Source organism: Protopterus annectens, chromosome 10.part0, assembly GCF_019279795.1.
Source record: "Protopterus annectens isolate FY-2018-M chromosome 10.part0, PAN1.0, whole genome shotgun sequence".
NCBI lineage: Eukaryota > Metazoa > Chordata > Ceratodontiformes > Protopteridae > Protopterus > Protopterus annectens.
The window spans coordinates 37,478,997-37,493,301 of NC_056744.1; the positions used below are offsets into that span (position 1 = coordinate 37,478,997).

Below are 14,305 nucleotides of genomic sequence, written 5' to 3' on the forward strand. Positions count from 1 at the left end.
ATCCTGAAGATTTATGGAGCATATACAGTCATTCTCTTGTTGGGAAGGGAGAACAACTTGCTCAGCGACCATCTAGAACTGTGACTTCTTTACACTGTGATTTAAGCCATTTTGTTCTAGAATAGGCCTAAGATCCTTTGACTTTTTATAAGTAAAATAATCTGTAATAGATGAGATCCTCTGGCCTGGTGAGACTTCCTGGAAGGCTCATTTTTGTAGGAGACTGAAAATCTGTCACTGTCTTTTTGTATTAGGATGGTATGCCTGGAAGGGCAGTGGTGCATTTTTGGGGTTGAAGAGAATGCAGTGACATATCCTCTGGATATTATGCTCTTCACCCAGTTGTCCTGCGTGATGGACCTCCATGCATCTGGTTGAATAGATAACTGGCACCCTTCTAGGGATGCTGAGGTTACTTCCCAGAGAAAGGACCCCTGAATACCGTATTTCTGTGGACCTCCTCTGCTCCTGGGGTGGCATCTGTTAAAAGGGCCTCCTCTGTCTCGGTTGCCCTTGTCTGAGGAAAAGTCATAAGTGGGATGCCTGGGAATTCCTAGACCAGTGTGTTTTAGACTCTGATTCCTGAAGAAGAATGTTTGGAAAGTCTCAAGGTGGACTCCCAAGGCAGACAATTTCTAGTCTTCCTGTTTTCCCTTCAGAAATATTTCCTTAACCTTGGGACATAATAGTGAGGACCCATTGAAGGGAGAATTACAAAGGAAGCCTTGAGGGTGTCTGCAAAATCATTGAGTGACAGTCAGGCATGGTACCTCATGGTAATGCTAGTTCCTGCTAATCTAACCGCTCAAGTTGGCTGTTATGTATTAACCTCATGGAGGGGCTGGATATGGTTAGCAAAGCTGTCACCTAAGATACGAGCTGTCTCGGATTTTCAGACGAGGCAGGTTTCCACAAAGAGTCCAGGGCAGGTTTTCACAATGCTTCTTTGGAAACGTGTTATGTGGATTAGATAACATATCACTAGAAACCTACTGCTACATTAATCCCCAAATTCTGCTAAATGTAGATTCTTGGGAGAGGACTGTGGGGGCCCTTCTTTTTCATCAAGGTCAGGGATATGGGACTCCACGGATTCAACAAGTCCTTTTTGCACATATGCTCCCTTGGTGGGGAGATCATCCAAATTACCGGGAAACTCGGGATGAACCTTATGGGAGGTTGAGTAAGACCTTCAGGTCTGCTCCTTCCCTGGGAAGAGTGGTGGTGAGAAGTAAACGCCACAAACTGAAGGGTGCTCAAGGGTAGGGCTAAACTCACTGAAGCATCCCAGATTTATGTAAAGAAGTAGTCTATCATCCTCCTGATGAACTCAAAAACTGATGCCAACTTCATCAGTATCAGAAATCGCTTAGCTGGAACAATATCTGTCCCCAAAGAAGTGGGAACCAAAGTTACCAAGGATGGTGGTATTGATGCAAACAGACCAAATGGCTCCAAAACAGGGATCAGAACCAACACCTCAAATGCTGAGGACTCCAGTACAGAAAAGGTTACTGAATGAGCTGGCGCCGAAGATAATGCCAAAGATCTGGTGTCAAAGGTCTTGTGTTAAGACTCCAATTCCAGTGCCATCAGAGTTGAGAGTTGGAAAAATCACAGTCAGTACCAGTACCAACGGATCCAAGCCAGCCAGCACCAAAGTTGGAATCTTCAGGAAGGACAACAGCTCCAAAAACTCTGGTACTGAGACATGTACTGGGGAAGGAGCTTGCCTGAGGGACATGCAGCACCAATCCAATCCATTCTAGATACAGAGGGGGATGGGATGACATCATTTTCAAAACAAGTCTTTAGAAAAGCTCTCTTCATCTTCTTCCAGCCAAAATCACAGGAGCTCTGCACAGACTAAAGGAAGAAGTGTGTGTGTGTGTGTGGGGGGGGGGGGGGATGAGAAGGGAGGAACCTATAAAGCTCTCTTTCAGAAGATCAGGTACTCACTATCCTTTTTGAGCAAGCTGTAATGACTATGATCCCAATGAAAGAAGGTCTCTGCATCAGAGACAAGGATGCCACCAAAATAGCCAGGGTAGAAGCCACCTGTAAATGGCCCATTCGAGGAACTTTGGTGGATAGAGAACGTTGAAGCTGGTGGCCTTCTGGCTTTCTCTTTCTATTCCTTGTCTTTATCTTTCAGTATTTTTTCTTCCTCTTCTTCTTTTTACTTGCTCTGGTGTTTGTCTTTAAACAGGTTCATGAAAGAAGACAGAGAGTAAACCCTTTAAGACAAGTTTATTTTTCTGTACTTGCAGAGCTCACAGGCCGAAGTCTTTGCAAATGTCTCAGATGGCCTGTAGATGCTCCAATCCCAGGCATACTGTACAGAGGTTAGATACATTCTGGAGTGGGATTTTATAACCACAGAGGTGACCCTTTAGGTTGTCCTTGTCCATTACTGCTGAAGGCAACTCTCAAGAAAATCAGCAGTGAACAAACTGACACTAAACCAAATCAAGAACTGACAAAAATATAAACTGTAAATCTATCTCTCTAAAGACGCTAAAGTTCAGTGAAGCAACTAGACCTCTGTACCTAGTCAAGGGAGCAGAGAGGAGAATTAAATGTGTGTTTTTTTTTGATAAATTGCTAAACATCCTCAATGAGGAAGGAGAAGGAATACCAAGAGAAAAATTAGTTACCAGTAAAATGGCTAAAGAAGCCAAAAATACAGATTGTAAGTGAAAACCTATCGGAATGTTAATGACAGTTGCTGAGGTGCAAAATGAGATCTGAGGGGACTTAGGGGATTGCACATGACTGGAGTAAAGAAGACGCTCCAGCACTTGGTAAAGCGACAAGTTGTCCAAACGGACCCACCTAGTGGCTAACATCCCATGATTTGAAGTGTGCAGATGAGATAATATAAGATATTTTCTACCACTAACTGGCACAAATATGTTTTACTTGCACAACAAATTTTTCACCAGATGCACAATTTGGAAGATAGAGACAGTCTACCCTTCCCTTAAACCTGTGTGTGTGTGTGTGTGTGTGTGTGTGTGTGTGTGTGTGTGTGTGTGTGTGTGGGGGGTCTGTCTGTGTGCGTGTGCCTGGTTGAGTGGCGTGGAGGGGTGATATTTCTGCATCTTTCAATAACAAGGTTATGCTAGACAAAACAGAGTCAATAAGATCCTAATATTAAGCAATGCCTCCCTGCTTAATTACATTTATAGTAATTGTACTGATTATTTCTCTAACATAGCTCCTTCCAGGCAAACTGCTTGCATAATAAATGTTGACTACATTCAGAAACGGACTTGTTATCTTAAAAGGCCCACTCATGTCTCTACTGAGAAACACTAGTGTATGCTTCCCAAATTACTTCATGGAAAAAAGAAAGCTTAAAGATACGTGTGTGTCCTGGAGCTATTTTAAAACTAACTTGGTGTTTAGCAATTTAATAGCACATGTTTTCACACTGGAGATGTAAGATAATTTGTTTTATTTTTCGTACAAGAATTTGCAAAGAAATGAAATGTGTAATGCAGTAACAGATGTGCATGCATTCATGGTATTCAAATGTTAGCATAACTATGTCTGGAGACTGAGGAGTGTGCATACAGAAGGGTAATGCAGTTATTTTAGGAAGGATTCAGGACAGGAACATGTTTTCAACAAATTCAATTTTAAACTAAAGGAAGAAAACAGCCCATAATAGCTTGGCAAGTATGTAAGGATTGGCTAACATAAAACACAAACCAAGCACAAAAGACTAGATGCAAATAATAAAATAATGAACCCACAGATACATAATACAGCTGCATCCCTGTAATACAAGACAAAAAAAGGGAGAGAGAAGTAAAACATGACAAAGAGTAGTCTTTAAAGGAATCCACAAGAATAACTTCCTACCTTTATGAGAAGTCGTGGAGAGGCATACACTGATGCAATGGCATTAGCAATTTCTGGGCTTACTCTGTTAAACTGCTGTATCTGTCTCTTCCAGACCTGAAGGAGTCCTTTCCCAGCTCGATCTACCTTTGTGCCTGATGAGTCATTGTCTAAGTAAAATGAAAAGCCTGTTTTATCACGTTCTCTCCTAAGGAGAAAAATCCAAATATTGAATGTTAAAATCATTTTGTATGCAAAAATGCCTTACATTTTTAAAACACAATCCATCCATTTTTTTTCTAACTTGCTTTATCCAGTTCAGGATCAAAGCTGGAAAGAGCCTTTTCCAAGAAGGAAAGGACAGAAGTTAAGAACCACTCCTGGATGACGTGCAACTTCTTTACAAGGAACACACACACACTTAATCAATTCAGCACTTAAGGAATCTGTGGAGAAACTGGAGACCTTAGTGTAAACATGTGCAAACTCAGAACATGCAAACTCCACAAAAAGAATCACCTTAGCCCATAAGCTAACTGAAGTAGCAGCTCTAATAGCCTCACTGCTCTCTTGCCTCAAAATACCATACAATTTAAAAAGTCTGCAATCTGGGTTTCATTTAACATGATCAGCATCAAAAATCTAAAACGATAACAGTAGATGGAGTTTTATTTATTTACTGTCTGTTGACCAGGTTATTCCAACTAAACCAGTGCCCTCTTTTCAGAGACAATTCATGCAGAGTAGGGGAAAATTGGGCAGTGCACCAGGGAACTTCCCTTACTTTTTTTTTTTGATAAGTGCTATAGGACCTTTTACATCCAACTGAGTTACCAATTACTCAGGTAGACGGAACCTTGGTTTAACATCTCATCAGTAATATACCACCTTTGGTTTTAATCCTTGAAGTCTACTCTCTTATCTCAGTCTTTTAAACAGTAGCAGATTTTATGCTGCCTTTCATTATATAGAAGCTACGAGAGAGAGAGAACCACTACAGCATAGTAACAGAGAGCACTAGGCATAAGTTATAAACTCTCTCCAAAAGTGTAAAAATAAACTGTGATACACTGCCAAAAATAAAAAAAAATAAAAAAAAAAGGATTGTGCATACTGAACAACTCAAAGTCTGGTACTAGTTCTGTAGTGTGACTGTAGTAACTTCTCACCTATAAACACATCTTTAGCAGGCAAAAGACTATCTGAAAAACAGCAGTCCTGATTAATGAAAGCCTACCACATTTCAAGTGGAATGATATTACCCAGATTTTCACACTGTTTTCAACAATAAACATTAATCTCCACTCCTTACCTCCTTCTAACAAAAGGTGAGTCAAACTGTAAATCATGTCAATACCCATACAACATACTCTCCAATCACTTATGTTAGAACACATCGCAATAAAAGTGCAAAAAGAAATCAGATAAAAATATAAAGCAAAACAGACAGCAAGAGGGAGGGCTCTAACAATGAAAACACAGAAAGAAAATCAACCATTTACAGTTATTGTAAATACAAGCTTTGTACAATATTTTGTCCTCACCCTCTGCCTTCAAGCATCTACCCCAGCACCACATTGACCCATTTATTCCTCCAACCTAGGTGAGAGCAGGACTTTTGTTACCCAGTTAAGGTGAAAGCACTAAAAACCCATTTGTTCACTAACCAGGTTGAGAGCCAATTAGCACATTTGTTGCCTGACCAATGCAAGAGCTGGGCACAGTAACCATTCCAAATGTCAGGACCTGCTAGAGCAAGGATGAAAAAATGGACTTAACATACACTAAGTCTTAGGTGGTTATTTCTCGTAATATTTCTTTTTCACCAAGGTATGGCGATCTTGCAGTTTTTATGTATAACTTCAGGGGTGTAGGAGGCTTGCCCCACAAAAATGGGGGTGCAGGTGCCCCCCCCCCCCAAATTTAAACGTGAAGAGCAATGCTAGAGTTTTGTTCTTCTCCTGCAGTTTGGGTCTTTTTTTTTTTTTTTTTTTTTTTACTTGTCAGCACTTTGCATTTTTTATGTGCCTACATTTCATTTGGGGGCCATTGGACACACAGGCCGTCATTCATGTGACGGTCTGCTCCTTTCCTACACAACCCTAACTAAGGTTCTTCCTTGTGATAGATCTTAACCTACTCCCCAACCACTTCCTAGCTTATATGTGGCACAAATCACCCACCCAAAGACTAATCCCTTCAGTACCTTAGTTTTGCAGTTGAGGTCAATGGTACAGTGGTATACTTCCCCCTCCTCCTAAGATGGGTTAGCTGGCATTAGCCACTCACTGCCATCCCTCCCAAGGTCCATGCAGTATAAAAGCTACTAATTAAACCTGGATCAAAGTCATGTCTAACTTTATACACTACTGATGGGCAGCAAGTAAGTATTATTTTAACATCTTTATTAAATCATTATGATTAAGCTGTACATGGGTTTACAACCATTAATGGAAAAGAAAACAAACTATAACAAGTTTCCATTGTTATTGTTCATGCAACATATATTATATTTTAATATCACTTACAATGTCACTGTACAATGTCAGAAAAGAAATACTTGTTTTACCTTTGCACAATGTCAATACAGACTAATTATATGTTTGTATCTAGGTGTCTTAATAACTATGTATTATACCTCTGTACACAATTTGTTTTGTCATGAGTATCTTAAATATATATCGCTTGGAACTTTTCCCCAATGGCCTCTGCTAAAACTGGGCTTTGCTTAGTTGTACTTTCCTGGTCAAAGATACATAAATAAAATAAATATATCACACACACACAGTTACAATATGTTTGGTAGAACTATCAGCTGAAAAAAAATCACATTAGGTAGAAAATATTAATAGAAAGCACATGTGATAGACAATTTATCTAGTAGAATCATATTTAGTCTCATGCACGCAATGTTTTTTTCAGGCTGAGTTTTGAGAAATTAGTTAACTGATTTTTGCATAATGTGTACTGTTGTTTCTGACCTTTTTCTTCTCTGTGATTTATGACTTTAGCAATGTCATTATTTGTAATGGCTACAGTCAGTACATAATGCTAGTATAAGGATCTGGGATCATTGCTTTCTGTGGGAAATCACTGCTAGCGCAATAAGTGTGTACTGGAAGTGATTCCATTGTTTTGGAAGATTTTTCCCTTCTCTCAGTTAGTGCAACCATGGAGTTGGTAAGTTGGGGGGGGCTTACCTCCCATATAGAGGGGTGTAGAGGAGCTTACCCCGTGCAAAAAATCCTTGTAATATTTTTCTCCCTTGTGTGTTTTGGAAAGGTATATTTTAAAGCTGTAGTAGAAATACCCAGCATTTGGTCTAGTTTTAGACCAAATAAGATTTTACCACATTAATTTTCTACTAAGTGATTTTGATTATTATTTCTACCAAATGTAATTCTACCATTTGTATCTGTGACTACAGTTAATATTATATATGTTTTACCGTTTTAACAATTTTCTTTCACTCTAATATAGTAGATGCAGAATTTCTGCATTCCTTAACCCCCTTCTAAATACTATTCTGCATGCACTTTTCACAAATTCCATTTATTTCTATGAAATTTGCTCCTTCCCTCTTAATTTATCTACTTTACAATATCCAGTGCTTCATCCGCACTAGGAATAGATTTTTATTTAATTTTCGAATAATTGCTTTTTTGTTAGCCAGTAAAACTAAAACGTAATATCTTACCACGTCTAGGCAGGTCAGGCCATGTATCTCAATTTAAAAGAATATTTTCATTATCTACAATCATTTGTTCCACCCAACATCTCTGTCAAAGTACTCAGAAGGGAATTTTTAAAAACTGCTAACTCATTACATCACCAAAACATGTTGCCAGTTATCCTCATCACACCTCCAACACTTGCTATCTACCAGAGAAACAATCCTCCGGGGTCTATTTGGATTACAACTATTCAAATACTTCCATACACAAATCGCATTGTTCCTTTGCAAACTGCCTTTCCTATCTCCTTTCCCAATCTTGTCTAACCTTCTCTAATCACAATCATGCAATATTCTATATGCCCTACTAACTCTTGTTTCTTCTCCACAGCCTGCTGACCATTGGCCACCCCCCCCATTCAAGCACTTGGCCCATTTGTTTCCCCCTTCACCAGGAATGGCAGTCAACCAAGAAGGGACACAATTTAGGCACCTATCTGGGGTTTTCATGTAGCCCTAATACGTCACCCCTTGAAGTCTGACCTATGCAGGCATTAAAATCAGCAGCCATGCAATTCTTCCCTTCTACAGCATGATGCAAGTGATTCCATTCACACCTTCTCCGGGTAGAAGGGTGCGGAGGATTACTGACACGGCAGCTTGGCATGCATCTCCAGTCCAAATGCTACACGCCATTGTCCCCTCTTCAGAGGAATCAGACAGTACAGCAGATTGGGCCATTACCCTCCACTTGGGATGGGCAAGGTACACGCTACTCGCACTCAATCCCTGCCCAGCTACTCAAGCACCTATGGCGATACTCAAACACAAGTCTTTGGGATCATACTCAGGGCTCTATTCCACTACACTATGCAGCCAGGATGTACTATAGTACTCACTTCCTTTCTGGGAAGTTGTTAGCACTGGGAAGATTCACAGGTTATGAATGGCACAATGAGGAGAAAGTACCTGCTAGCCTACCCTTTGCAACTGTGGTAGCAAAACCTTTTCTAGCCTTAGAATGGAGATCCAACTTAAATGTCTAATGAAATGTGGATAGAAGACCAAGTCAAAGCTTCATAAATATCAGCTGTACAAACTTCCTTAAAGCTGCTAAAATCTGAGCAGCTCCCATAGAATGATTTTTGACCTGTCTCAAAAAAAAGTAACAGCAGTATCTTTATAGAATCTAGTGTACTAAGCCTATTTTGAGCTAAAGAAACAAAAAAAGTTGTTCATACTTTTTGAAAGTTTTGTATTACAAATTTGCACCTGTATCTATCTATGTGGGTCCATAATGTGCAAGATCTTCTCACTCACGCATACTCAATGTGTGGGTAACAGGAAAACAACTGAATCTTTTGATTCATAGCAATATCCAATGTAAACTTAGACAAAAAGATGAATCAAAGGAAAGTGAAAACCCTGCTTTTAGAGTGAAATGTACAAGGTTTGCAAGCAATAAGAACCCGTAGCTTAGAAACTCTCCTAGCTAAACAGAAACCCACCAGCAACGCTGTTTTCCAGCATAGAAATTTTAAAGGAAATGAATCAACTGTTTCAAATATTGTTCAGTAAACGCATCCAAAACAAAAATCAAATCCCAAAAAGAATCACATTCCTCCTTGGGAAAACTAAGGTGGAGAAAAAAACAAGGACAGTTCTGCCAGAGATAAAAATAATAGCAGAGGATCTCTTGGAAAACAGAGTCAAACAGTGAAACATCACCAAGAAGTAATCCAACTTTTGTCAGAAAAGATGAGAAAAATAAAGCAGAAATTTTATTTGTAATGGAGAAAAATGCTAACCTGGCACAAACAAACAGCAGAATCCTTTACATCATAATAAGCAAGATTTCCTAGCGGTTGCTTTTCTGGATTTATTAAAAATATATATAATATCAGAGATGTCAGCACTATTAGGATTAAAAAGATTATTTATTTGTGTGTTATTTACTACTTACTAGCAATTGTTTACTGGGATATTCCAACTAGGCATAAGGCCCCTTTTCAAGGTGGGCCCGGGGAGAAAAGCTACATACAAAAAAACATTAAGTTCACAAAACGGGTACAGTAAGAAAGAAGAGTACAAGACTAATAAAAACAATACAAAACTATCAATTAATGGTTAGAAGACAAAAAGTGCATGTTTTACCAATGAATATGTAACCCTAACTATTAAATCAAAAGAGAAAATAAGTAAAAATACCTGGAACGTTAACAGCAGTAAGCTATTGCAGTACATACATGTATTATTTTCTGTTTTCATGTCAGATATGGCTATAGACATTAAATCAGCAACAAGAGTGAGAAGGGTGAGCAATGAAAAGGAGAGCAACTACAGTACTTATTAACACTGGGTTCTAGGTTTAGGCTTATACACAGTATTCACAGATGAATGATTTGGCTGCTGTAGGTGGGGTAAGAGCTATACAAAGAGTAGTTTAAATGTACAGAAGAGTGGTGACAAGCAGTAGATTGTGAAGTACAGTAGGAACGCAGTAAACAGAGACAGATACTTTCAGTTGAAAGCCAGAAGAACATAGTGAGTAAGTCTGATGAAGAGTATGGGAGAAATAGTTTAATGGCGGGGTTTAGAGAAAAGGTATGGGAGAGGTAGCTGGAGAGGATTCATAGGAAAAGGGTAGATGGCCAGAACAGGATAGATTAAATAACATCAAGAAGAATTATTAAGTGTGGTTGGATATTTATAGTATTTAGAACAAGTTTAGTGGGTATTTAGGAGTTGAAGTATTACCCTGGTAAATGACACAAACTTGGCCATGTTTCCACCAGATGTTGTTTAAGCTGTTTAATGTCATGATGTTATAGGCTTGTTTTAGGGTGAGTGGGATGGAGTCCCAGATTCTAGATACATAAGGGAGTAGAGAAAGTCACCTGAATAATTATTACATGATGCGACTAGTAATAGGTGTATGTCCGTGGAGCAAAGGGTTCTATATGTAAAACAGTGATGAATGATGTTGCTGATTTCTGAGGCATTTATCTGATTTGTAGATTAAGTTGTATGCAGTGAATAATTGAGAAGGTTAGGGTTTGTTGCAGTTCAGTCCAGTTGTTTTAGAGCTAAGCAGTGGTGTCTTATGTATGGGATCCTCAATGAAAGTTAAATGATGCTAACTAGAAACAAATCCATCCAAACCATACAAGCCCCTCCTCCCTCTTTCAACACTTTGATAAGAACACTGTGAACTAGAGAGATGGGAAGAAATGCATACAGGAGTCCCAACTCCAGTCCACAGAAAAATATACTAGTGGTATTGTCTGAAACATTCTGACGAATCCCCCAAATGCAAATTATTTGTGAATACCTTCAAAGACATCTCCACATTTAACCTTTTTCCTTTAGATCTGTAGTCACTTTGGGATGAGGAACAGGCCTCAAGCCTTGCATCTTTAGGTTCCAGGTGCATTCCCCATATGGGATCTGAAGTAATCAACAAAACAATCAAGGAAAAAAAGAGGAAGAACAAAGGTGTTTCTCTAGTATTTTTACACTGCTGCACCTCACCATTTCAGATGTTGAAGAGAAAAGGGATAAAGGGAATCTCCTTTCCAAAGGAATGGGCTGCCTGACTACAAAAATCTTTTTCGATAATAGTTTCTCATATGATATGAAGGGTGTGCCACACTGCATAATAACAGAATGGGAAGGAACAGCCTTGCTATCTTGCATAGTGAGGAATGCCATACAATTAAAATGTAACAAAGACCTTTTCAATATGAATAGACAGACTGGTGATATACACATCTTAATTGCAAACATGCAGGCATATTAACTATACAAAATTACTATACAAAATAAATGGATGAGAAATGTAGACATACAGAATGAAGTTGGCAAGGTTTCTGGATGTTCTCTAGGAGTGTGTTCTGGGAATTTGAATGTGGGTTGTATGGGTAAATGCTGGCAGGTGGTCACTTAAGGGGTTAGGGAGGGTAGCACTGTTCCAGTATTTATGAGGGTGAGTAACTAGGATCCAGTCTACGGTTGATTCTGTTTGGGTAGTTGGAGCACGTGTAAGACTTGTAATAAGCTGTGTAAAACTGTGCAGGTTAATACTATTTGTAGGGGAGTTGGAGATGAAGTTTTGCCAATTAATGTTTGTGTCACCAAGAATGATAGTTTCATAAGAAATACTGTGGTTTTCCCAAGATAGGGATATATTCTGTCCTGGGGATATACAGTACGGCAATACATAATTATTTATTACCAGTGAAGGGATGTAAATAGTAATTCAATGTTGCCAAAAGTAGGAACTGGTTTCTGACAGACTGTAATTATAAAGGAGTCATGATAAATTAATGCTACGGCCCCTCCTTTTTTGTGGAGTCTATTGTTGCGATGGATACTGCAACCTGGTGGGAGAACTTCAGTGTCTGATATATGTGGTTTTAACTAAGTAGCTTTTACTGCCACAATATCTGGGGTGTATTGAGATAGCCAGGCTTGGAATTTAGTAATTTTGTTACAGATACTATGTGCATTTATTGTTGTTATAGATTTGTGGGAGGTTGGGTGGATGATGGTAGGTTGTTGGGACCAGGGTTGGAAAGAATATCTCCACACTGAGATAATTCTAGGAGATTATGTAGTACTGTATATATTTGCTGGATTCTTAAAGGGGATCTAAGTAAGAAGTACAGAGCCAACTTAAATTTAGTATTAGTGGGGGAGAGTTTTACTTTGGTTAGATGCAGGGTACTGCATACCAATGAGGAGGATGAGATGTTAGAGTAGCTATTTCTCTTATTATATCAGTAGTTAGGGTTGAAGATTTTGGAGGTAGTATATGTAAGAGGGTGTGGGAGGATGTAGCATTGGATAAAATGAAGAGAGCAGTGGTGAGGGTGATTAAGAGGATAGTGAGCCATTTGGTGTTGGACATATGTAGTGAGAAGATATAGAAATAATAGATAGGTGTTGGATTAGTACTATATAGGAAAATAGGAAAGTAATTGATGTTTCTGGTGTGCTGAGGAATCTAGGGGGTGGAGCAGGGGAGGATTGTTAGTGTTATGTGGGCTTTTTACTGGTTGTCAAGGAGGAGAAGGAGGAGTTACTATGAGGGTTTTTTACTGGATTTCCAATAGGAAGGGGAGGAGTTACAGTAAGTATAAATGTAATGAAAGTGGGGGTGGGTGGGAATGGGGGTAGGGTAGAGGAGTGGAGAGACCCCGAATGTAGTGAGGGTGGATGGAAGAAGAAGAACCTGGACCTTGAGTGAGAGAATGCAAGAGAAAAACTGTCAGGTGAGCTTACCCTTGATGAAAATGTTCACAACTATACTGAAAAGACCGGATTCTGTTTTGCTTAGCCTTTAATATGAGAGCCGACAAGGCTAGCGGTCAATTACCTTGGGAGGAGGAAGTATTTAGACGCTGTGACAAGACTAAAAGAAGGAACCCTAGATTGAGAACAATTCTTATAGCTTGGAAATCTGTGGAACGTATTGTACAAAAATAAAGACAGCAAGCCAATAGGTATAATTCGGGAAGTAATAGGATAAACAAGCAGTCCTGTGTCCATCCAGCTCTACTGAAACAAAAAAATAAGTGCTACTCTTGTTATGACTAATACCTGACAGCATATCCATCCAATAAATGTCATGTATTAATATACAGCTAATTATAAATAAAGAGGTTCACCACTAGTGAGGGGAACTGTCAACAATAGTGTTGGCCATCCTGCTGAACTCTAGGAATATGGAAAAAAAATCAGAATATGATATGTACTCAAATGTGCATAAATAAAGGCATAAACAGCTACATATGCACACACATATGTATATAGTAACTAAACTTTGAGTTATTTCTTCAGGGTTTTATAGAAAAATAATTTACATCTGAAGTTTTGGACTGTTTATCACTGTTGCTTATAATTCTAAGTGTGACACCCCAACACTGGCCCAGTAATCAAGGAACCTCAACCTCACCACTAGCACCAGTGGGGGATGTACATTGGGAGGATGACAAGTACACACACAGTATTACCAGCTGCAGCTCTCTGCATCAAGTGCAATTTCCCTTAAGGGCACACAGACCACAGTCAGTCCAGAGCTGGTTTCCTCTGTCTCCAGATCCCCAGTAAGAGTCCCCACTGGCATAGCTATAGATGAGGTCTCAGCTGACTGGCCAAGCCAAGACCTCCAGCACCCTCTCTGTTCAACCATTGCTTCTTGTCTCTGCCCAAGTAGTTGACACACACTCTTTGAGGTTTGATTTATATACAAACACACACTTTGGAAAGGCTGGCGCAGGTTTACTAGCTATGCCCCCTTTTGCCGAGACTATAAGGTAGTTATCACTCTCACCAGCCATGTCCCTATTAGTTACTTTAAGGCCCTTAACAAAGGGTGTCCAATCTTACTGTGTAATGATACTATTAACCCAAATGGTAGTTTGACCAAGAGCAAGATTATTAGGAGTGGCCCACAGTGTCACCAAATAAATATGCAAGTACTTAAATATGTCTCACAAATATCAGCCACAATGAAAGGTTTAAATACATTTAATAATAAATAATAAAAGAACAAGAAAATACTCAGTAAATAATCACAGTTGCATCAGAGTTCAAAAGCACAAGAAATATTTAAAACAACATTGCAGGACAGTCTCAAATAAATACAGAAAACATCTAAACTATACTTCACCATATTCCTGACTATATCTAAAAAAAATATACTGTTCCCCAGACTTACTTACAGAGCATACAGAGCAAGCTGGCAGATGTGGTGAATGGGTCTTCTTGTCAGGTCAAAGA

At 39.1% G+C, this 14,305-nt stretch overlaps 1 protein-coding gene across 1 annotated transcript in view; it reads right to left on the reverse strand.

Moving 5' to 3' along the window:
- The window catches only part of EME1 (essential meiotic structure-specific endonuclease 1), a 258,388-nt gene that overhangs the window by 27,443 nt on the left and 216,640 nt on the right, over positions 1-14,305 (reverse strand). Inside the window, exon 8 of the mRNA XM_044084995.1 lies at positions 3,871-4,057. Coding sequence (XP_043940930.1) covers positions 3,871-4,057 — 187 coding nt within the window. The remainder of the gene's footprint in view (positions 1-3,870; positions 4,058-14,305) is intronic.